Genomic DNA, 25,139 nt, shown 5'->3' with positions numbered 1-25,139 from the left:
GGTATGACTTTTTTTTTCATAATATGGCTCTTACGACTAGTGATAAAAGATTGAAGAATCGATGGCCGTTGGTCTTATAATTCGATCTGTCTGTTAGTGCAAATTTAGGAGTTTCAACTCAAAACTTGTCAAAAACCGATGAAAACCGTGTGGAGCCCTTTAAGAAAGGTCGTTTTCATTATAAAAACGCCGCTCCTGGCGGTTTGACCCTAGGGTAAATTCGGCCCTGGTAAGGACCCCAAAAATATAGTAAATTTGCGTACTATATATAATTCATATAGAATATAGTACGCTGGGCCAAAATATAGTACAGTACTATATTATATAGTACGGTTGGCATTGGCAACCCTACAAGGTGGCTAATTTTGCTACCGTTTGACACATATTATTATGTTTAAAATATTCTCGCAGAATTCCTGTAGCGCTACAACTTTTATGGCCTTCTCTATAGTGCTTTTCTGTTTGCTCTTGCAGCTGAAGAAAGTAACTAGGTGCGCAAAAAATGTGGTCTAGAACAGGATCGAACTTCAGCTCAGATCGGAATCGAACTGAAGTGAATCCAATTTAAATTCAGAACCTCAGAGTTGTGTAGTCTTTCGTTCTGTCATGTCTTTGATGTTTGAGATGGATTTGTCTCTAGTCAGCTCAAGGGTAATTTGTTGTGAAGTATCGTAGGGTGACCGGTAGAACTATTGCGACGTTGTAGAATTAGCCCAATTCCGATATGTCCTAGGTTCCCCTCTGGCTGTCTATCACAACTTTTATGAGTATGTTTATAAAACGCAAGAGCTGATAGCGATGAAAGATCTTTTTGACCATATTGCAGCCATATTGATTAAATGCAGCGTTTTTACTGTAGTATCACAACTTATGTTTTTTTGACGTGATAACTTAGATGATCGTCTTTAAAAACCAGTAGCAGAGCCGTCTCACGTTAACCATCGCGGCTGTGTCCGTGGCTCTGACCTAGCCTACCTAATTTTTTCTTACATGTTCTCGAACTATAGAATTTTATGAATCAAGCGCGACTTCAAGTATGGACTCGGGTCGGGTGCAAGAACGCAAGTAGTGCTAGACCGCCTAGTATGACCTAGGTTCTGGGTCTTTGGGGAAAACTGTGGCAAATGGATTAGGGTAAGGTCAATTTGGGAATAACCGGCATTTAAATTTTTTGCAGGGAAAACCGTCATAGAAGATGAGTTCTCATATTAAATTTGTCTACCTACATTATACATACGTCGCGCAAACAAGGGCGCTCACAGTTTTTCCATGCATACTTCACATGGGTCACATAGACATATATATTACATCCAGCCCAGGCCCCAAGGGAGGGCTACCGGGATTTCACTCGGACATAGTTAATAGGGAAGAGCTTCTCTTCTTTTTGCTGCAATGTGCTGTAACTGAAGTGCAACTTGTCTCAGTTGTCTCCCAGATTGATTCTACATTTACATTATTTCAATTAGAGTTAGGTACATCATTTTGCATTGGGTGAAGAGAGTGGAAGCAGATCTCCGCTAATTCGACGTCGAAAACTGCGCCCTACACCGAACAAGTTGCAAACGATCACGCTTGGTAAGCGTATCGAATGTTCGTTCAACAAGTTTTTGGTTAAAATAGCGCCTACGTGCTCTTTGGTTCAAACAACAAGCTACTTGTCATTTGAATCGGCAATATATTTGAATCAACAAGTCGATTATCCCGTTACTATTCCGGCTACGATTTTTAATATTATAATAGTATAATAGTAAGGTACATAAAAAATCCCCCGTATGGGTGAAGACAGGTTAAGAACTTCAAAACTTACCAAAAATAATTTCACCACCCGTTTCCTCCCGTGGATGTACGACATATTTAGTAGAAGTTGACTGTCGGATATGTCTTCAATTATGGTGCGGGAAATGGGCTAGCAGCCTATGCTACCTTGCAACCTTTGTTCCTTTTTAGGGTTCCGTAGTCAACTAGGAACCCTTATAGTTTCGCCATGTCTGTCTGTCCGTCCGTCCGTCCGTCCGTCCGTCCGTCCGTCCGTCCGTCCGTCCGTCCGTCCGCGGATAATCTCAGTAACCGTAAGCACTAGAAAGCTGAAATTTGGTACCAATATGTATATCAATCACGCCAACAAAGTGCAAAAATAAAAAATGGAAAAAAAGGTTTTATTAGGGTACCCCCCCTACATGTAAAGTGGAGGCTGATATTTTTTTTCATTCCAACCCCAACGTGTGATATATTGTTAGATAGGTATTTAAAAATGAATAAGGGTTTACTAAGATCATTTTTTGATAATATTAATATTTTCGGAAATAATCGCTCCTAAAGGAAAAAAAGTGCGTCCCCCCCCTCTAACTTTTGAACCATATGTTTAAAAAATATGAAAAAAATCACAAAAGTAGAACTTTATAAAGACTTTCTAGGAAAATTGTTTGGAACTTGTTAGGTTCAGTAGTTTTTGAGAAAAATACGGAAAACTACGGAACCCTACACTGAGCGTGGCCCGACACGCTCTTGGCCGGTTTTTATTGTAAAGTATGTTTAGATTGTTTAGTATAAAGATCGACCCAAGACACGAGGCCCGTAAGCAACTAAGCATAAGCTTTATGTATAGGACTCTAAAGTTCGAACACAAGAAATGTAACCATCCTCACTTTTGACAACTGGTCTGGCTCAGTCGGTAGTGACCCTGCCAAGTTAAGCCGCGGTCCTGGGTTCGAATCCCGGTACGGGCATTTATTTGTGTGATGAGCACAGATATTCGTTCCGGGGTCATGGATGTTTTTATCTATGTATATAAGTATGTATTTATCTATTTAAGTATGTATATCGTCGATTAGCAGCCATAGTACAAGCTTTGCTTAGTTTGGGGCTAAGTTGATCTGTGTAAGGTGTCCCCAATATTTATTTATTTTTTAGGGAGGACCCTAAACTTCAAGCTCACACAAACATTCTACGCTCATTCTATCAGCTTGGCAAACATCCTGACAACTATCAAAACAGATTCACCAAAGGTCATTGCCGCATGTCCTCCCAAGTTTCCTGGACATTGTTGTATGACCCCACAATGTATGTATGTATGTACGTCATACAAACTTTCTTTACAGTAATCCATGCAACTATACCCCTAACTACCATCGAGCAAAGTTCATATTACACTGACAGTTGCATGGAACTTGCGTGGCAGTGAAGATGTTTGTAAACAGTGTAAATGAAAAAGGACTTTAATGTCGTGTGGGAAGGTTCGTGTTTGGTTGTGTAAGTTGCGTTTGGATGTGTGCGTGTGGCGTCATAGAGTCTCACAGTGATGAGTGTAGGGTTGACAGAAAATAGGGGGGTTCTGCAAAAAAAAGTACCTATAATTTACTGTGGCACTAAAAGAGATGGAAATATTGATCTGGTTTTATAATTTTAAATAATAATAATAAACTGCAATAAAATTTAGAGATTTGTATATTTTTTAGAGCATTTTCACACTGTCCCGTGTGATGCTGATGTCGGAAAGAAGAAGAAATTATCAATTTAAAAATTGTCGTCTAATTTAAGCAAACATTAACTTTATGTTCCTAATTAGGTATAACGTCATTTTCATTTCCGATGAAATGTATGTTTACTTGATAGCTGAAAAAAATCTACGATACATCTCTTAAAGAGATCGTACGTTTTGTGTCATCTCTCGCAAGGTAAATTGTTTCATTCCATCATTTGAATTTCGAATCCGTCAAGAGTGAGCTAACATATCACTACCTGTCCACGCTGTTGCTACCCGTAGGTATATAAATAAACGCCCCTATTGCAATTCCTTATCCCACGATCTAAAAAAAAGCTGATTTTGACCATTGTACCCAATCTCACTGATACTGCTAAATGTTAACAACAACAATTAAATACTGCGCACCGTTACGAAAAGTGATAAGTGTAACGCACATGTGATGAAAAATGTGTCTCATGTTGTAAAAGATTGAGATAAAAATACGTTGCGTGTGTTTTAAAGAGAGCATGATTTAATCTTCGGTTGCCGCGGGGCACAAGCCCACGCTTTTCGGTTCGCAGTCTGAATTCGCCGCTTGTCTTGAGCGCATCAAATTTGCGCGGTGTGGGCGCGATAAATTTTGAAAATGGAATGCTCGAACGTTCATTCGATTTTTGAGTTGAGCGTTGTGTGTTGTGTTAGCAGCCAGTGTGTTGATGGGTAAGAATTTTTTTTTTGTTCAAGTTTTTGTTGGATTATAATTTTTAGCGGGATTTGGTTTTCGATTGTAGGTACCTATTGAAAATTATTTAGGATTTAGGTCATGTAATAAAATTGACAGATAAGAAGCTAAGCATAACTATTAACAAATTTCAATTTTCAGTTTAAAAAATATGACTTCGTAAATTTTATGCATTTGGAATTTTTCTAAATTTAATGTTCAGTTTAGACCCTAATTACCTAATAATTTGTAAATTGAGTTTTTTTTCCTTTTTTTTTTAATTTATTAATCAAAACGCTATAATTATTTAGTCTTAATATTTCAATCATTTTGGCCTAAACCCGTAAGTCTCGTAACACTTTTGAAAAAAAAAAAAAACTTAGTTTCTAACTCGCGCGCCGTCGGCAAGGCACATACCGCCCTTGAATATGTGTGATAGGTAATTCTCTGGCACAAAACTGGATTATACTTGTTATGGCACCTTGATATACATCTAGCTGTTATAGTGCTGCTATGATGCGGAAAAAAGTGCTTAGGTGCGCTAATGATGGCTTTTACGCGACTTCAGTTAAAAAGGAAGTTTTTGCGTGTGACGGCGGCTTGCAAGATCTGGCAGTTTATAATGTTTCCGTGCAATGTTTTGATGTTAGTCATATTGAAATAATAGGAATAGAAAAGTTCAGTAGGTTACTTCAGATGTACGAAAAATAAACTGTTCAAATAATAAATAAGTACATAGTAGATCGCGTAGCGGCTCTAAACTGCAACGATTTAAGAATGGAGAAAATGATATTAATGGTTCACTGATTCTCTTAGAATTTAATGATTTTTCGGATATCTTATGAAAGGCCGTTGATACATTCCCCACTTTCTAAACTTCCTCACTCACTTCACTTTCATTATTTTCTTTTCTTTTGGGATTCTAAAGAAATTGAGAGAACTATTTAGATATCAAAAAAATATTGGATTAAATTACAGAACTGGTATATGTGTCGGAAGAAAGATTTAGTGTAGCAAAGGCTGATAATGAAGACCATCCAGTTATGGTCCAAAACTAGAATTCTAAATTAGCTTTAATAAATTATTATGTGAATGTTTCCTCGAAATTAATAATAAATAAAAAAAATACTATAGGACATTCTTAGTATTCTTGCACAGATTGACTGAGTCCCAGTAAGCTCAAGAAGGCTTGTGTTGTGGGTACTCAGACAACGATATATAACATAAAATACTTATATACACTATCCCCCTTATTCATAAACGTTCACTAAAGTTAACAAGCCGATAAAGTTTGTTTGTCCTTTTCTATCACACCAATACGTCGGAAAGGGACAAACGAACTTTATCGGCTTGATAACTTTAGTGAACGTTTATGAATAAGGGGATATACGTATACAATTAGCTTTCATACAATATACTTTTAAAGTTTCTGCCGGTAATCGTGCAAGTTATACCTATTCTGAAGTTGCTAGGGGTGTCTATTCCGACAGCCAGCGATCTCTATCGCTCTTTCGTATTGACGCGACAGATTGTGTTTCGATCGGTGTCTGTCTGTGTGAAAGATTCCTTTTATTCCAAAATAAGTAGGTAAATTTAATGTTTTTCCTACTCAGTAAAAAAAGCGTCCTAAATTTAATTTTTCCACTTCGCTATTATTTTTCAAACACTTTGTACAACGGAAAGTAATGCAAAATAATAATATAAAATTTTGGAACCATTTTTTGTCTCTTGCTTTTTGTCCTAGATGGAAAGGGCTCGTGACTATGAGTAAGAAAAACGTAAAATTTACCTACCTTAGAAGAAATATTTTTTCATTTCGGCTAGGCCGGTTGAAAATGATAGATTTGATTGTTCATTCGATTTTTGCAAGTTCCTCTGAAGTAAACGCGTCACTTGGTGTTAATGCCCCTTTTATAAATATCTTTTTAACTAAATAATTTATAACTAATGCAATGTACCTTTCGAGAAACGGGCCACTGTGCGCGTAAACAAGTGACAATTCGTTTACTCCGTAGCGTGTCGCATTCATCTCTTTATTGTTTCTCCACTCATCCAAACGGCTTCTACTTATTTCGGACATAAACCTTTTTAGGGTTCCGTAGTCAACTAGGAACCCTTATAGTTTCGCCATGTCTGTCTGTCCGTCCGTCAGTCCGCGGATAATCTCAGTAACCGTTAGCACTAGAAAGCTGAAATTTGGTACCAATATGTATATCAATCACGCCCACAAAGCGCAAAAATAAAAAACGGAAAAAAATGTTTTATTAGGGTACCCCCCCTACATGTAAAGTGGGGGCTGATATATTTTTTCATTCCAACCCCAACGTGTGATATATTGTTGGATAGGTATTTAAAAATGAATACGGGTTTACTAAGATTGTTTTTTGATAATGTTTATATTTTCGGAAATAATCGCTCCTAAAGGGGAAAAAAGTGCGTCCCCCCCTCTAACTTTTGAACCATATGTTTAAAAATATGAAAAAAATCACAAAAATAGAACTTTATAAAGACTTTCTAGGAAAATTGTTTTGAACTTGATAGGTTTAGTAGTTTTTGAGAAAACTACGGAACCCTACACTGAGCGTGGCCCGACACGCTCTTGGCCGGTTTTTTGTGTGGGAAATTACTCTCTTAGAAAAATGTATTCCATCTAAACGTAGTCTAAACCCCTGTGTAATATAGGAAATAGGTATGCAGTTAATACTTTCCTCAGTCCTCATATACAAGTTTGTACAGTCACCGGCATAAATAAGTGATCATTTCTGTACCTTGTCATTTTAACGTCGTGTTTGAAAAATTTTATGTCATACGAAATTGACAAACAATTAAAAGCGACAAGGGACAAAAAGCATCACTTATTTATGACGGTGACTGTACATACTCCAAAATTTACTATGAACTCAGTGACATTGACATTCACACTGACAATTCTGTGACTATTTCTGGGTTGATAAGTACCTAACATTGTTTCTCAGCATCAATATTGTCTCGTGGAACAGGGAACGAACGGCGAAGTGTCACTGTCGGGCATCAGTCGTGACTGTTGTGAAATAGGCCAATGTGTTTACTCATTACCTTGTGTATTATGTAACCTGTATAAACACTTGAAATAACTTACAATACTCGCATTATTCAGCTTATCAATCAAAAGAGGCCTTCAAGGCCACTTTTACTATCTGGGTTCCGGGAGTGAAGTAAACATAGCGAATAAAAGGAGTTTGTTCAATGTTGTTATACTTTAATTAGCGACTTGACATAATGACTGCTTTTTTATCACCTTATTTTGTTTTTTGTAAATATTACCTATTTTTACAGTACATACTTTATTTGCATGCCTGGGGCCCATTTCTACAAGCGGAAGTCTCTTTCCAACTTGTCACATTGACAACCGCTTGTAACTTGTAACTTTCAGTTTTGAGAAATGGGATCTAGCTTGAGTGGCATAGTTCGTCTGGATGCGCTCTCAATGAGGGACTACGGCTTCTAATAAACCAATCAATTTATGTATATATGACTATATTGCTTTCTCACCTGGGGCCTTCTCGAAAAGTACAAGCCTTGTATTATAAGTGCGCGAAATGTCAAATAGTATGGGTTGTCATGAAAACACACTTGTAATACGAGGCTTGTACCTTTCGAGAAACGGGCCCCTGGACAATGGTTCTTAGAAAGTCAGGAATAAGCTGGAGATGGAAGAACTAGTGGGCAATGCTCGGGTCATATATGTTTTTTTGCATATGGATCGCGTTATTTTTGTTTTGACTAAACAGCAAATGCTGGAAGATCGCAATTTATATGACGCCTAGTACTATTTTATATTCAACACCACATCGAAAAGAAAAAATGTGATAAAAAGTATGATGAGTAATAACAACTGATGCCCTTGAATACCATAGTGTGGTGTGCCATTAAATGTGTGTTTAGTTTTAACTTGTACCAACTGAATTGTTCTCCCAAATAGGTGGTGGAAGATTGTTTCAGCACTTCGTGGTAGCGAAATGAAAACTGCCACGAAATGCAGCAGCAATGTATTGTAGTTCACGGTATCAACTGACCTGCGTAATTTTAATAAAAAGACATTGGGCTCTCTGAAGATATTGACTGTATGCTATATATAGCAAAGTCTAACTTTAAATCAATTTTCCAGGAAAAAAAGACAAGATAAAAAGAATAACCGTCAATTCATCCATATTCCGTACACGGGTATGTACAGTCAGTTACAGTCACTACATGACGAAACACAATCTTCAACTAAAAAAGACAAGATAAAAAGAATAACCGTCTTATGCCGTCGAGATCACACAATCTTCAAAGGTGATACACGTGTAAATATTTATGAGTATACTCTTATCATTGAAGATGACCTACAAGCGCTAGGTTCGAATGGTCTAGTGGATTTGACAAAATGATGTGATGTCATAACCATACGCGATCCTGAGTCCTGAAAGCGTTTGCCTTGTTTTTGGATTTGGAACCTTTTGTTACTCAATTAGTTAATTCATGGTAAATTTTGGAGTATGTACAAAAACTTATATACGAGAACTGATGAAGTTATAAATGCATACCTATTTCCTATACTACACACGGATTATTTAGGAGATAATTTCCCACACAAAAAAATGTTGTACACCTACTTTTCATAAAGCAAAAAACATAACGTCACTACTTTGAAAAAATCTCGTATCTCACGCTGCTCCCCAAAGTTAAAACGCAGTAAGTCTATATGTCTTTCATACATATTTACTACAATTTTCTTTTCATTGACAGACGAAGATACAATTTTTTTTAAAGTAGTGACGATAATAACCGCTTCCCGCCAACTACCTACTAAATTCTTTTTTTATTAATTTTCAATATGTGATCAGAGTTTCAGACGCTTGGTTTTCTGCCAAGTCAAAACATTTCGGAGCAATTTTGAACGATAATCGACTCCCTAATTTATGTGATTCACTAAATTTAATGTCAGAATTCTAATAAATTGTAGCAAAAATAAAATGTCATATTATTTACAAGTTTTGTCATCTAGGTAGGTAGGTACACAATTTTACTGCTCAGTAAAACTGTGCAATATGTTTCAACTGTTTGGCTGTTGACACCGATTATCGTAGTTTTAGAAGAAAATTTTGCTTTTGTGCTCTAGCTTCGTGGCGCCCAATGTACTTTCTAAAGTACATAATGGTTTCAATGGAATTTTAACTTTCATGTAAACAAATAAAATATAATTTCTTTTGTTTCTAAAATTTTTCGAACAAATTGAATTCAATCTCAAGTACATAAGAATCAAAATTCCCTAGCAAAAAATTTGTATGGTGGAGCATAAAATGCGATTTTATATCGTCTACGCACGACATAAAGGTGCAGTTTTTGAATATGATAAGTGAAATAAAGTAAAGTAAAGTAAATTTATTAATTAAATAAAAGCAGAATGTTTTACACGCAGGCAATATCCGGTGGACTGCAAACTAGGCTAGGCCTGTATCTTGCAGCCCACCGGAAATAGTTATTTGTTTTACAACGGGGCAAAGTTGTTGTTTAACCGCACGTGCTATTGATACCCGAGCGAAAGATTCCAATATTGAACCGCGAGCGTAGCGAGTGACTGGCTGTAGAATAGATACCCCCAGCAACTTCAGGATAGGTTTAACTTGCACGATTACGATTGCCGGCAGAAACTTTAAAATTAGGTATATTAATATTGTCTTCGGTTACCGCGATAGTTACTCATGAAATAAAACTATGGAAACGGATTAAATCACGTATAATGAATTTTAACAGAGTAATGGTATTTTTTTTTTTTTTTTTTTTTGAATATTGTATAACTAGCTTTATTAATAGTGTGTGAACCTGCCTTAGAAATCTATATTATTTGTGGTCATGGTTCGTTAATATTTCTTGTAAGTGGGTAGCTTTTGCACATTTTAATTTTTCCTCAGTCACCCGTTGACCACGAACGCTGCAAAGAGTTCGAAACGTCGGGATGTATTTTAAATTCATTATACGCGATTTAATCCGTTTCCATAGTTTTATTTCATGATTAGGTATATTATTTAGGGTTTCGTAGTCAACTTCGCCATGTCTGTACATCATCATCTCATACTTACTTCGCGTCCTAAGATGGAAACTCGGACGGATGGAAATTCTGTCTAAGCTCTGTACAGAATTTTCGCAAAATCTCCATTTAGTTTTTTTTGCGAAATTGTTCGAGTCTTCCGAGTTTCTATAAATATTTCGCCTTTTTAGGGTTCCGTAGTCAACTAGGAACCCTTAAAGTTTCGCCATGTCTGTCTGTCCGTCCGTCCGTCCGCGGATAATCTCAGTAAACGTTAGCACTAGAAAGCTGAAAGGTACCAATATATATATCAATCACGCCGACAAAGTGGTAAAATAAAAAGTGGAAAAAATGTTTTGTTAGGGATCCCCCCCCCACCCTACATGTAAAGTGGGGACTGATGTTTTTTCCATTACAACCCCAACGTGTGATATATTGTATTTAAAAATGAATAAGGGTTGACTACAATTTTTTTTGATAATATTAATATTTTCGGAAATAATCGCTCCTAAAGGACAAAGTGGTAAAATAAAAAAAGTACCCCCCCCCACCCTACATGTGTGTGTCAACCCCAACTGACTAACGGAAATAATTTTGAATGATATGTTTAAAAAATACGAAAAAATCACATAAGTAGAACTTTATAAAGACTTTCTAGGAAAATTATTTTGAACTTGATAGGTTCAGTAGTTTTTGAGAAAAATACGGAATACTACGGAACCCTACACTGAGCGTGGCCCGACACTTCTTGGCCGGTTTTTTTTTAAATTTCAAAGTAAAGAAGACATAATAATCATAATATTTATTGTATTAAAGTTGATTTCGGACAACGTACTTACCCTAGGAGTATTATTCCGAACGATTTTTCGATGATTTTGTAATACTTAATTTTTTGTTCCCCGTTCATAAGGTTAAACACTTATGAATGAAAGATAAAAGCTATCGAACTTCGCGACTTAATAGAATGATAATTGATAATTCTAACAAAATATTTCATTAACCTTCTGACCTAAGCATTATCAAACTTTGGGTTAAATGGGTTCTATTTTTACACGGCACAATCGTTTTTTAAGGTCAGTTGCCGCAGAATGATATTTTAAGAAATTTTCGTATCAATACGTATCAATTTAAATAAATATTTCAAACTTGACGTTTTACGTCATATTAATTACGAGTATATTTTAATATTAGCAACCTATTAACTGCGCATTAGCAAAGAGGATCGAGTATTATAGAGAGTTACTGTCAAAGTAAACTGTGTAATCATAGTGCATAGACTGTCATCTCTCGACACAAGCTTAAAACTTTTGAACCTCAGTTTTGACAATTCGGCCCATATGCTTTGATATGTGTTAAAATGTCAAATATTAATATTAGCGCCATCTAGCCGAGCGTTCCCCAAAGGTGTAACGCCATCTAGGCCACCGTACCTTTTTCTCTAGGGCTTTGAGGTTAGTGTTGTTATAAGACTAGTCTTGAAGACTTTTAAACCTTAAAGACTTGCAAACCCTAAAGGTTCACGCTTTAAAGACTCAAGCGTTAAAGGATTTAGCTCAGAAACGTTTCAGAACCTTAACGACTCAAGCTTTTTATGAGCTCTTAAGAGTGAGTCTTTAAGACTCGGGCTTCATAGAGAGCTCAAGCCCCCTAAACCTTGAAGGCCTGTGTCAAGCTTTAAGAGCTCAATCAACGAGCTTTATAGGCAGATAGTATTTATTTTTAACCCTTAATTTGACGTTTTTTTTACTTCTATTGACCTTAGGATCTAGTTTATTAAAAGCTCTTAAGACTTAAATGCTACAAACCTTATAGACTTAAACCTTCAAAGCTTAGGACTCTTAGGAGTCTTTAAAGCTTGAGGACTAAAGGCTAGAGGATTCTGTGCTCGTAAGCAGCAACGCAAACTTATAAGGTTGAGGCTTATATGGTCGAGGCTTTAAGGTTCGAGGCTTTAAGACTCAAAAGTCGCGACTCGAGTTTTGTAGTTTACGCCTCAAAGCTTAAATTCACAACACTATTTGAGGTACGTTTTTTCGTAGACTTTATCCGTCTATATGGAGTTACATATGTCTTTGGCATTACTAAGACTGTGTGCTAGGAATGCGTCTCTTTCAATATATTTGATCGCCAGTGTCGGAGGTGTGACGAAAGTTACAGGCAGATTATACAGGGTGAGGCCTGTAACAAAAACAAAAAATAAACTGTAGGTACCTACTTATACTCTTCAAACTGACCGACGTTTGATTAGCGACTTTTAAAAATTATGAATTCTTTATTTTTTATTTTTTATTCAAAATAAATATTAGCTTCAATGTACGCCATTTTTTTCGCTTAATATATGTATGATGCTAAATGGACAGAATTAACCTTTCTTAGATTTCTACTCGCTTTAATGGGTAGGTACAGTCACTGGCATAAATAAATGATGATTTCTGTACCTTGTCACATTAACGTCTTGTTTGAAATGTCATACGAAATTGTCAAACTATTAAAAGCGACAAGGTACAGGTATCATCACTTATTTATGCCGGCGACTGTACACTAGTTACAGGCAAGTTCACAAACATCTATAAAAATCAGCCTTTCAAAATATAAGTATACACGACCTTATTGTCATTGTTTTAGAGATATGTATACATATTATTGTCATGTTGGTTAGTAAAGATGTTTGGGAGCTCTCTGAAAAGTTTTATAGAGCTCCCAAAACACGAATGCCTGTGTCAAAAAATTGGTAAAAACTACCCAACCTAGATAAATGAATCATTACAGCATTTCCGTTGCTAGGCACTCAGAACACCTGCTTTTTCTGGTACACGTGTTCTCCAAAAAAATCTAGGACTCAGATATATTTATGGCCCAACAATTAGTCAGGCAAGGTGAAACAGTTTATGCTAAACAGTCGATGACAGACTTGTAAACATTGGGGATTTATGAGATTCGCTGGTTTTCGCGAACGTATTTTAAACGGTGCCGACCTTCCGATTGGATGAACGAACTCGTATTTTTAGAACACCTGTGCGAGGTATTTTAATTTCCAGAAATCAGCTGCTCTTTGATGAGTAAGTAGATTAAGTAGTTGAAATTATTCCGTATGAATGCCCTGACTTCTGTGGTCGTGGGGTGATATAATTTTTTTGTCAACACCGTTACTAATGTTAATGTTATGTTTTGGCAAAGACATATACTCGTATTATGTAACTCCGTATAGACGGATAAAGTCTAAGAAAAAAACGTACCTCAAAGCCATAGAGAAAAAGGTACCGGGCCTAGATGGCGTTACACCTTTCACTTTGGGGGATGCTCGGCTAGATGGCGCTAATATTCATATTTGACATTTTAACACATATCAAGCTAAGAATATGGGGCAAATTGTCGAATCTGACGTTCAAAAGTTTTAAGCCTCTGTCGAGAGATGGCAGTCTATGCACTGTGATTACACATTTTACTTGACAGTAACTCTCTATAACACTCGATCCTCTTTGGTTTTTGGTAAGCGCTGGTAGCCTAGCGGTAAGTACCTATCTGCGACTTTCGTTTCGGAGGTCGCGGGTTTCGAAGCCCGTCTCGCACCAATGAGTTTTTCGGAATTTATGTGCGAAATGTCATTTGATATTTGCCAGTCGCTTTTCGCTGAAGAAAAACATCGTGAGGAAAGGACTTCCAATAAGGTCTAGTTTGCCCTTCGGGTTGGAAGGTCAGATGGCAGTCGCTTTCTTATAAACTAGTGCTACGTAAATCTTGGGATTAGTTGTCAAAGCGGACCCCAGGCTGCCATGAGCCGTGGCAGATGGATAACGCAAGGAGGATGAGGATGATGACCGTTACCAGGGCTCGGAACCGGTTTATTTTTTACCGGTTAAAACCCGTTTATTTCGATTTTACTCCGAACTTTTTACAGAACGCGAACGTTATGAGAACTTTATTTTAACCGAAATAAACCGGTTTATTCGACGAGCGGCGAGACGCACCTAAATACCTAAGTTCACGCAGCGAGTTTTTTGTTTGGTTAGAACAGTATGTATTACCTATCATTCTGCAGAATAAACCGGTTTATATTGTTCTAAGCCGTAACGTAACGTAACGTAACGTAACGGTTTGAAAATTTAACCGGTATCCGAGCCCTGACCGTTACCAGCCGTTACTAATGTTATCAAGAGACGTAAATACCCGAAGTTTTGCCATCGAACCGCTATCAGTCCACTTACCTACCTAAACAAATAAATTTAAAGAATCTTTAGATTCGGCCTATGATGGCGAATATCTTCCAAATAACTAAATAAGACACAGTGTAATGGCCAGTTGCACCGAACCGTCTGTCACCGTTAAAGCATTCGTTAAATTTTATTGTATGGGAAGTTCCATAGACCTCTGCTGCGTGACCATGATGTGTCTGTCAAACGTGGTTGATGCAACTGGTCGTAAAACTATGTGTCTTATGAGTACTAGACATCTAATAACTTTCGGCACCTTTCGGTCTAGCATCTGAATGACTAAACAAAACATCGGTCAAAATAATATTTAAATAATATATGATAAATATTATTCGAGAGTAAATGAAGTCCAAATCATGCTTAACACATAAGCATTTATTGCATACATATTAGATCTCTATTGATGAGGTACATAATATAGATCCTGCAAGGGCACAGCAATCTAAACTTATAAAAAAAACAGTCGAATTGAAACCTCCTTCTCTTTTTGAAGTTGGTTAAAAATGCGACAAAATATGAATTAATACTTTTAAGTATTAATTTATCTCATTTTTGTTTCAGGTATCGCTGACTACGGGGCATCGGATCCAACACCTCAAATAGTTCAAAAACTATTTAAATGAAATATCTAAAACAATAAATTTTGAAATTAGTTTTTATAGGCCAAGATAAATTGTCATGTTGCCAATATTCGAACTAAATTGAATTAATAATGAAGTAGGGCCAAAAATACAGAATTTTATAAACAAAAATCAATATAACTTACCTATAAGTAAATAAAAAAAAAAACCTAACAAAGCGGGTCAGAATACAACAAACATAAAAACATTAAATTAAACTATTACAATGACTGAATTGCGAAGGTTCGGCTATGGTTAAATTTTTGACATCCACAAGGTATGTGAGGTGAATGAAAGTGTTCATAATTCCGGTATTAGGGGTGGCGGCCCCGAAATATCAGGAATTGTGAGTGTGTGAATCTGTGTTTGCTTGTGGTGTTAGAAATTTGGACACTGATAGATTGGTAGATAAAAACTGCGTAGAAGATACTACTGCGCAAAAGAGTTAGCACTAAATTAGACTAACAAAGTACTAAAATATCTATACTTCGGGGTACTGATATATTGGTAAATGAAAAACTGCGTAATACAAATAAAATACTGCGTAAAATTTGCACTAAATTAGACCAACACAGTAATGTCTACACTTCGGGTAATCTGTTGTGTAGCAGCTTCTTGTATCACTACAAATCTTTTAAAATTTAAAATTCCTTTCCACAGATACGCGGAGGCACGGCCACTTCAAAGGTCTGAATCTCATCACCTTCAAATTCTCCAATAAAATGGTCGAAAACGAGGTCGACGCGGCCGTCCTCAACATTCACGTCCAAGAGTTGCCGACACACAACTCGACCATAGACTATACAGAAGATCATTTCACCATAAACATCCAACCTAGCAGAGTAACTAGAAACCACAATAATAATAAGGCAGCCGTGCCATATGGGCCGGAAAATTCAGTGAAAATGTCGAGAAAAGAGCTGAAGATGGGGAAATGGTTGAAGTTGGATGTGACGAGTATGGTGGCGGAGTTTTTTAGGTTGCCACGGGAACAGGGGTTAGAGATAGTAGTGAGAGTACAAGACTCGAGGAATAAGTTGAGGTTAGCTGTACCGCATCCGAGCGCTGAATCAAATAATGCTTTGGTAAGTTGCACAAGTATTATAAATTATAACAGTAAAAGTAAATGCAAAGTTGATTTTTCAAGTACTTAGATGTATTTTACAATACGCTTATGAAGTGCCTGTGTGCCTCTTGAATAGTAATACAGTTAGATGCAAAATTATCCCAACAATAGCACATAATTGTTCGTAGCCGAATGGCACAAACACTCACGAAACGAAACGCTCGTAGATATCTATCTCTATCGGTCTTTCGTATTGGCTTGACAGATCCAGACTACTTTTCGCGGCGTTTCGTTTTCGTTTCACATCGCAGAAATGCCATTCGGCTACGGCAACAGTTGGTTGTGGAGAGAGATAATTTTTGAAGTTAATATTGGTCAAATGAACATGTACATTGTACACAACAGCGCTACAAATGTTATAATCGCTGCAAATTTTGTGTCAGTGTAGGAAGGTTATACTGATGTGCCGACGGAAAGTTTCCAAAATTCTGAAATTTTCTCATAGGAAAACTTCGGAAACTTTCCGTACTTTTATGGACAATTGTATGGATCGAAACTTTCCATTTCATAAATTTAAATTCCCTTTATTTTTCGTGAAAGTTTCGTGAAATTTTCAAGAAATTTAAGATTTTTTTGGAAAGTTACCGCAACTTGCACGTCACTAAGGTAGGTAATATGACGGTTTATGTAGATGAAACCAGAATTTCTATTTACTCTAGCTTATATCTTTTTTATTGGTCCATTTAGCAATAAATCATAAAATACCTATTCAAATGTACGCTTTTAGAGACAACAAGGTGTACTAAATATTTCAAGATTTCAAATAGCGATAAAATGGTTAAGCTTCATCATAAAGTAGGTAGGTAATCCGCCTGCTAATTAAAGCCAACAGGTTTAGATATGGCGGTAAAAATAATGATTTCCGAGAATTAATAAAGATACGAAAGTAGTTCATAATTACATTGCATTGATAAAAACAGTAGTATGCAGATATACGTACCTATGTGCATTTGATATGAACATGTTGTGTATGTTTAACCAAAATGTAGGTATAGTTTGGTATACTTTTTGTAACGCTCTTAAAGTAGTTTTCTGGCCAATTAAAATTTTACGTCCTTATCCAACCAAGATTTAGAGAAATATAACTTGTCTGGGAAAATTTCCTTTACTCAAACAAATAGGGATATGGTACAGCGGGACAAATCTCGACTGGGGGGCAATTGTAGCTGATCCATTTTTTCTATTATTACACTATGATGTTGAGTTCTACATGTATCCACTGAACACGCCTTCCATGGACATGGACACTCTATTTAATAATGCAAACATTGTAAAACATGGAAAAAATGGACTAGTTCTTTACATTTGTCCCCCAGTCGAGATTTGACCCGTTGTACCTTACTCATATTCAAAAATTACATGCAGATATTTTTCTTTTTGCAGATGCCATATATAGAAGTAAGTCTAAAGGACAATTCGCATAAGAGGATAAGGCGAAATATCGGCATGGATTGCAACGAAAACTCCAAAGAGGCAAGATGCTGCCGTTACCCCCTAGTAGTAAACTTCGAAGAGTTCGGTTGGGATTGGATCATAGCCCCAAAACAGTACGACGCGAACTACTGTAGTGGAGAATGTCCTTATAGCTTCCTTCAGAAGTATCCTCACACACATTTAGTGCATTTAGCAGCGCCGCAAGGAAGCGGAGGTCCTTGTTGTGCTCCCAGAAGGATGTCGAGTATCTCCATGCTGTACTTCGACCATGATCTGAACATCATCTACGGCACGATCCCTGGCATGGTGGTGGAGAGCTGTGGCTGCTCATAGCGACAGTTGCCTGCCTAGTCTAAGACTCCAAGCGAACAGTCCAGTGTTTTTAATTTCTTCTTTCTCTAAATTGTCATGTTCATCAAAACTTGTTTGTTGACCAGCGCTGATTTTAACTTTCCCATTAAAATTATACATAAATATTTACTTATTGCTTACAACTGTCTTCTAAATATTGTTAAGCCTTTTATAAAAACCCAGCATTCATTGTAATCTAACTATTCACATTATAAACTCATGATGTCCTATTACTTACTTTCGATTTTGGATCTGGTTTTATATATAAACTTTATTGTATTTTTTGTTACATTTATTAGTTTTGCTGACAGTTTTGTATACTTACAGATTCTTATTATATTTGATACTTACCTACATTCGCTTGGAGTCATAAGTGTAGTCTATCCCTTTGTGATATTTGGCTGAAGACTGCGAATCCCTTGTGTTGTGTGCGCGTGTGACATTGTAAATTTCTACGTTTGTACATCTTAGTGTAATGGACGCTCTTACTATAAGTTCTAATTTAGCAACATCATTCATTTTCGTATTTAAATCCTTATCGATTTCAGAAATGCTAGATTTTTTGGTTCATCTTCGAAATTTTACATTATCTTTAAGTTCTTATATTAATTTAGCTTTAGTTTTCTAGTGATTTACTTCAAACGTAAGATTTGCGTATGGGTACTACAACTTGATCTATAAATGTACTTTTTTATCCTTTGACTAAACTACCAATTACGTCACGTTTAAGGACGCTGTTTCAAAAAAGATAGTTATCTATATTTATTATCAGTTTTGTCTTAAATCGCAGTCAGACTAATTAACCAGTCGCTATATTCGTGACCCATATTCGTTATGATGAAATTTTAAATTAAAATCAATAAAAAAATGTTCGTCGTCTGCCCTGATAACACGCGTTATTAAGGCGAGACGATAATTCTTTATCTTTTATTACCTTAGCAGCAATGACATGAGTGTCTTTAAGCAACTTTTTATCTCGTAATGTCATATTTTCCTTACGCTCTAGGTTTATCTTCTGTAATGTTAAGCTAGGAACCTTAATTGAATTTTAACGAATGATAAGCATGACATTGAGACATGCTCGTTTTGTACCTACTTGCATTTATACTTTAAGCCACAAATAGAAATGGCACTGCAAAAATACCGAAAAATACTTAGCTGATTTATTTACGATTTTTTCGGAATTATTTTGGACATACTTTAAACTGTATCAAATATATGACGCTTAAAATAAATTTAAAAGTGCCCCTAATCTAGTACCTACCTACTTAAATAATATAAGCATGTATTTGTCACAGTGTAATAATTAATATAACTAAGTATATATTTTAATGTTTCAAAAATATTATCAAATAGTTTGCGAATTATAGCCTTACAAAAATATCATTCTTTTGATTTGTGAATTAGTGCCTTTCTATTCTTTCAATTTTACTTGAATTTGCAGCTTTTTTATTACAAAGCTGAATTTGATATATCGTCACTACTTTTAAAAAATCTCGTAGGTATCTCACGCTGTTCCTCAAAGTTAAAACGCAGTAAGTCTTTATGCATTCCATACATACTTACTACAATTTTCTTTTCATTGACAGACGAAGATACAAGTTTTTTTAAAAGTAGTGACGATATGTAAGTTATTTATGAATTCTTGTGACATTTTTATCTTACCACAAATTTTCTAATCGTGTTTCAAAATGTTTGTATTTTCTTATCTAAAATGTTATAGCGGGTGGTGCTTAATCATCTAGGTTTTGTTACAATTATCAAATTATATATCAGTGCCTACCCTTAAATTGTATTAATTTGGCGTGATCAAAGTAAGATCAAGTAAGATTAAGAAAAATGTTGAATGTAGAATTTTCAAAAATAGATCTCATTTTCAAGGCATTTAGTTGCATTTTGTGCCTTTTTAGATCTCCTTACTTTTGGATGTGGAAAAATTGTAATGTTTAAAAATATATATATAGTAATAAATATTAGGTCATTTGTATAAGTTTGGCGTATCTTGAGTTAAACAGAATACTAACATTTTCGTGTTCTTATATTAATTAAATAAATTTTGCGACTCATGTTTTACAATTCGTATTATTTTGTGGGTGTAAACTGTTTTTTATATGGAAATATATGTCTATCAAATATGATATCTTTTATTTTTAGGTACACTAGAGTCACGTCTGTAGAATCATAAATTAAATATAACAAGATCATACCAACCCATACATTAAAATGCGACCGCCTACGAACGCGCTTACACTCCACCACACATAGATAGCGCCACAAAAAATGCCTTGTTGCCACCGATTATTTTTAGATTGGCATTAAGTGTCAATTCCGAGCCGTAAATTTATGTCAAAAGTGACACTTAACGCTATCTATAAGTATAAACGAAAGCTACAAGACATTCTTTTTGTGGCGCCATCTATGTGTGGTGGAGTGTAAGCGCGGTCTTAGGCGGTCGCATTTTAATGTATGGGATGGTATGATATTGTTATATTTAATTTATGGTAGAATCCACATTTAGTGAACCGGTCCTGAATACTCAATATTTTTTAACCGCCTTCCAAATCTCAAAGGAAGGGGTTCTCAATTCGTCTGAATTTTTTTATTTTTTTTTATGTTTGTTCCTCGATATCTCCGTCGTTACTGGACCGATTTTGAAATTTTTTTTCAAATTTGGTTCAGAAATGACGGAAATATCGAATAACAAACATTAAAAAATATACAGACGAATTGATAACATAATCCAACATTTGAAAGTATTTATCACCAGAACCCCAAACTAAAGGAAGGCGGTTTTTTTTTCTTAAAAATTATTTTAACTTTTATAGTTTTATACTTTTATACTCGACTCTTCTAGTACCTAAAGAAGAGTCTTTAGGCAGCTGCCAACAAACAGTAAAAGATCTAAACGGTTGATGTTTATTGTATAATAGTCAATTAAAGAATTTCTACTTTTTCTAAAAAAAAACTAGGTGTAAGTTGAGCAGAACTCGATTAAAAAAAAATTGTTACACATTGCACAGTACCTAATACATAAAATGGATTCTCTGGCGGATCCCAAACTAGGCTAAGCCTGTATCTTGGGACCATGGAGTGCATTATATGAAAAGCTGAGTCGAGTTTAAAACAAATTATTTCCTTTTAGAATTTACTTTTATATAAGAATATAAAGGGGTCCTATATAGAAAAAAACACAAACAATAATATAATTTCCCTTGTGGATATCCTCTGAGAACAACCACTCTTTATTATATAAACTTTAAATTATTTACACATTTTTGTTTTTCCTACTTTACATTAATATACTCGTCAACGTTATTAAAATACAATCAAAACAAAAAATATAACAGAAATACACATGACGAAATGTACAAGTCGTGTATTCAAGAGTGGGCGAAGGTGGACTAGTATTGAACCGAATACAAAAAATAATACATCCCACTCTTTCGTATTTTCCCAAAAAAGTATTTTATAAATTTTGGCCTCGCTAAAATGATATAAATGTTACAATTACTATAATTACGTTGTTAAACAGTATTAAAAAATGGCCAAACATTTATCAAATACTTCATTCTAAAATATATTGCTTAATCGATCCAAAATATACAAGAAATCAAGAGTACAGTTAGTTACATTATTGTACTTGTATCAATTCTATGAAACAATTCCTTAACATTTAGTTTTACGGTAAAAATTAACAGTTTCATTCATGGCATTAAAATTAAATCTACTTATGTAGAAATAATATATTTTATTGTTATTTTTAAGTATTTTAACACTAAGTTCTAATGTACAGAAAAGTGCACAACATCGAGGTGGTGTCAGTCTATAATAGGTTGGATGGATTTTTTGAAATATTTTCGAAAAACATAATAAGTATAAAAGCTGCAGTTCATAATTACACCTGCCGAAGTATAACTTAATTATTAAAATTATATGTCACAAAAATAAGTTAAAACCATACTAAATAAGTTATGGCAGTGAATTTTACATATTATTCGAGACAGTGAGCCCTAATCTAAAGCGTAAAATAAAAAAAGGAAACATCACAGATTTTCGTACCTACACAAATATCGCAAACGTACTCAATAAAATGCCATGATCGTAAAGGAAAGTCGACAGATAGAAATATTAAGGACACACTGGAAGTACTAAGAGCCTAGCACTAAACGCTAAGAGTCGTATATACAAAATTGCTATTTAAATCCGCCATATAAAGAAAATATGGTCGTAACACTGAACTTGAGCCGTTATCTTTAAATAGGATCACAGTGGAAAAAGTGATTTAAAGTTACTTTTACAATCTAACCGTCTATAAATATATGTTATTTTAAAGTCCGCATTATGGCAAGTTCCTACACAAACGCTATTTTATGCGTCGCTAGATCTTTTTCTATACTACGTCCATAGAAAAAATCACCCGCTATATCTGTACACTCACTCAGAGTCTATCACTAACACTGAAACATACGTTCGATTGACACATTCGTCGGTTCCAATCTTATCGTTCGATCACTGGGTTCAGTCCTTAGAAACTCGGTTGGGAGACAGTCCTGGGATTGCCTTGTTGCGGTTGGTAAACGTCGTAGGAATTGTGGGGCTCCAAATGACAGACGACATTGTTCTCTCCATTCAGAACCGCCGCTAAAGCCCTCATATTATTCTCTTGCGGTTGATGATAAGCGGGATGCATGAGCCTTCCGCTTTCATAAGCATGTCTAGGATCATACGCTCGCTCTATCGTATCCCATTTGCCGTATTTGGCGTAATGCTCCTGGTCATGATGATGCCTTTCCCCCGGGCTGTACGAGATGAGAGGCCGGTGGTCTCCGTAGAACTTGGAGCTGGAAGACCCGTGGTGGCCCGGATTTTGTCTACAATTATCGGGGCCGGAGTTATCATCGGACATGTCCGACATTAGAGTCTCGTTTCTTTCGATTTCCTCGTAGACCGGGTCGTCCTGGATGACGCGGAACTCTTGTTCGGATCCGCGTCTGTATATTCTTCCTTGCTGAGACGCTATCTCTGAATAGGTATGGTTGATATTCTGGCTGCCGTGATGATGGTGGTGTTTGCGTCTGTTCTCGTCCTTGTAGTGTTTGCGGAAGATCATTTCCTGGGAGCCGGGAGAGTGTTGCGACATGTAAACATGGGGGTTGCGGAAGTCGTGGTTGTAGCTGCGGGTGGTGTTGTAGCCCTGGTGGTGGGGCTCGTCGTGGCGGGGCGAGGGGGGAGGGTGGAGCGCGGCGTCACACTCGCTGTAGGGGTGCAGGTGGGTCTGCGCCGCGAGCTGACGGGACAGCGTGTCGTGATGGGGTAACGTTGATGTCCCACTTGGGTGGTGCTTAGAAGAAGTGTTCTGTGGAATAAACGATGTTTTAATATGAGGTGATATGTTACTGGTAAGTTCTAGGTACAACATGTGCAATCAATAAACAACAAATACAAATGAAATGAATTAACAAATGAGTTGCAAGTGGGTAAGTATTGCAACTAGTATTATAAGAGTGAACAATGTAATGTTTAGAAGAATCTTACAACTAGAAGTTTAATCAAAAATTTACTAAACAGCTCAATGTAATGTGCAATAGTCTATGACATCTAATGACAAAAAATTGTTAACACAGTGGAGGTTGGAAGGATGAAACAAATTAACACAAGTAAGTATATCAAACTATGCACAATGATAATTCTGAGGACTAGAAACCTTTTTGGAAGAGAATCATCTCATCAACAGATAATGGTAATTATACTAAAGACTACTAGGACACTAAGGTTTCACTAAAGCTAAAGATTTACTACTTTAAGAATTAACATTTTATTATTCGCACATCAATCAGAATAATACAGAACCAAAATTTTCAACAAATATTTTAATCACAATAATTACCACATATTTTAACACTTCAAGGAAACTTGAGGTCACATAGAGCCTAGTCAAAATGACAATCCTTAACAGAAAATGGCAATCGAAAGTTAAATCATTTATAGAAATATTTATATCAGTCGTAACTTGTGAAGCCAAGTGGCTAATCGCTTACGCGTCATATCGAATCGAACAAAACGTCAATGTCTTTGTCACATTCATCTGGAACTTCTGGAAGAGTGACAGAGAAACACTACCGTATCCTTTGCTTCTAAGATAAATTATTGTCACCTCGGCTACTTTCTGGCTTTACTTTTCGTTCAGCGTTTAATGTGGTGCAGAATAGTAGATACTCATTATTTTTCCGAAAACGTTTGTATTTGTCATGCTAAATCAGTCAATGTCAGTACATCTTGTACTGAGACTGACTGAAATAGCATGACACGTTCGTACGTTTCCGTAAAAATACGAAGGCAAATCTTTTCGCACTACATCTGTTGCATTTTTCACCTACAGTTTTACGTCACACCAAATTTCAGGTTTTTGGACCCCTCCCCCCCCCCTATGTCACATCCCTTTAACAGGGTTGTCACATTTAGTAACCAACGTAATATATGGTTAAGGACACGGTTGGTATTCTGTCACTTCTATTGATTAGAATGATAGTGATGTAGTAACAGTGAGACGTACAGGGTCAAACATCTAAGGGCGCGTTAGGTAATACTGTAGAATATTTTTGTGACCATAGTCTTGAGAAAAGGGGTACAAAGTATTAAGTAAACGAGGAGAAATAGAAAGAAACTTTGCATAGTGACTTTGAGGTTGCAATGAACAACATTTACTATGTGGGACCAATGTTGAAATAGCGATAAAAATTGGCAGTTCTATAGAAATGAGCGTATCGTGACAGTCGGACTGTATGGAACAGCCACATTTTATTTTGCCATTTCAGCTTTGGTTTCATAATAAAAATTGATCATTATGACATCAAAAGTCACTATACAAAGTTTGACGGTCCTTTCTATTTCACCATTATAGAGTTTACACCTTTTATACTTTGCCCTTTTGTGCGTTTTCACATTATCCGGTCGGATATCGGATATATAGCTAAGTTTAGACCAGCAAGTTATTGCTGCAAGTTTTGAGACGCAACTATAGGTAAGAGTGAGTGGCAAATAACTGCATCTCTTTCTTGCATATACTTCTGTCTCAAAACTTGCAGCAATAACTTGCACGTCTAAACTCAGCTAATGACATCCCATACATTTACGCCGCGATCTTTGATTTTTGAGTTTGAAATC

The 25,139-nt window shown here is 36.0% G+C and overlaps 2 protein-coding genes across 5 annotated transcripts in view; one reads left to right on the top strand and one right to left on the bottom strand.

Annotated features, from left to right (window-relative positions):
* Positions 1-4,035: 4,035 nt before the first annotated feature.
* LOC125237471 (growth/differentiation factor 8-like) lies at positions 4,036-20,110 on the top strand. Of its 4 annotated transcripts, none has more exons than XM_048144580.1 (4): positions 4,036-4,183; positions 15,006-15,046; positions 15,725-16,149; positions 17,574-20,110. In XM_048144580.1, the coding sequence occupies exons 3-4, from the start codon at positions 15,787-15,789 to the stop codon at positions 17,955-17,957; spliced, it is 747 nt and encodes a 248-aa protein (XP_048000537.1). In that variant the 5' UTR covers positions 4,036-4,183; positions 15,006-15,046; positions 15,725-15,786; the 3' UTR covers positions 17,958-20,110. The 4 variants fall into 4 exon arrangements, with proteins under 4 accessions (XP_048000537.1, XP_048000536.1, XP_048000535.1 ...); XM_048144579.1 differs by having other exon boundaries at positions 15,006-15,571; XM_048144578.1 differs by having other exon boundaries at positions 15,006-16,149.
* A 1,068-nt stretch (positions 20,111-21,178) lies between these two features.
* LOC125237560 (latrophilin Cirl) overlaps positions 21,179-25,139 on the bottom strand; it is a 277,700-nt gene continuing 273,739 nt past the window's right edge. Inside the window, 1 exon segment of the mRNA XM_048144688.1 lies at positions 21,179-23,331. Coding sequence (XP_048000645.1) covers positions 22,501-23,331 — 831 coding nt within the window. The 3' untranslated portion in view covers positions 21,179-22,500.

The sequence above is a fragment of the Leguminivora glycinivorella genome, chromosome 21 (genome assembly GCF_023078275.1).
Source record: "Leguminivora glycinivorella isolate SPB_JAAS2020 chromosome 21, LegGlyc_1.1, whole genome shotgun sequence".
In the NCBI taxonomy this organism is placed as follows: Eukaryota; Metazoa; Arthropoda; class Insecta; order Lepidoptera; family Tortricidae; genus Leguminivora; species Leguminivora glycinivorella.
Note: the sequence above shows the minus strand (reverse complement) of the source record. Positions and strands in the feature narration are given on the sequence as shown.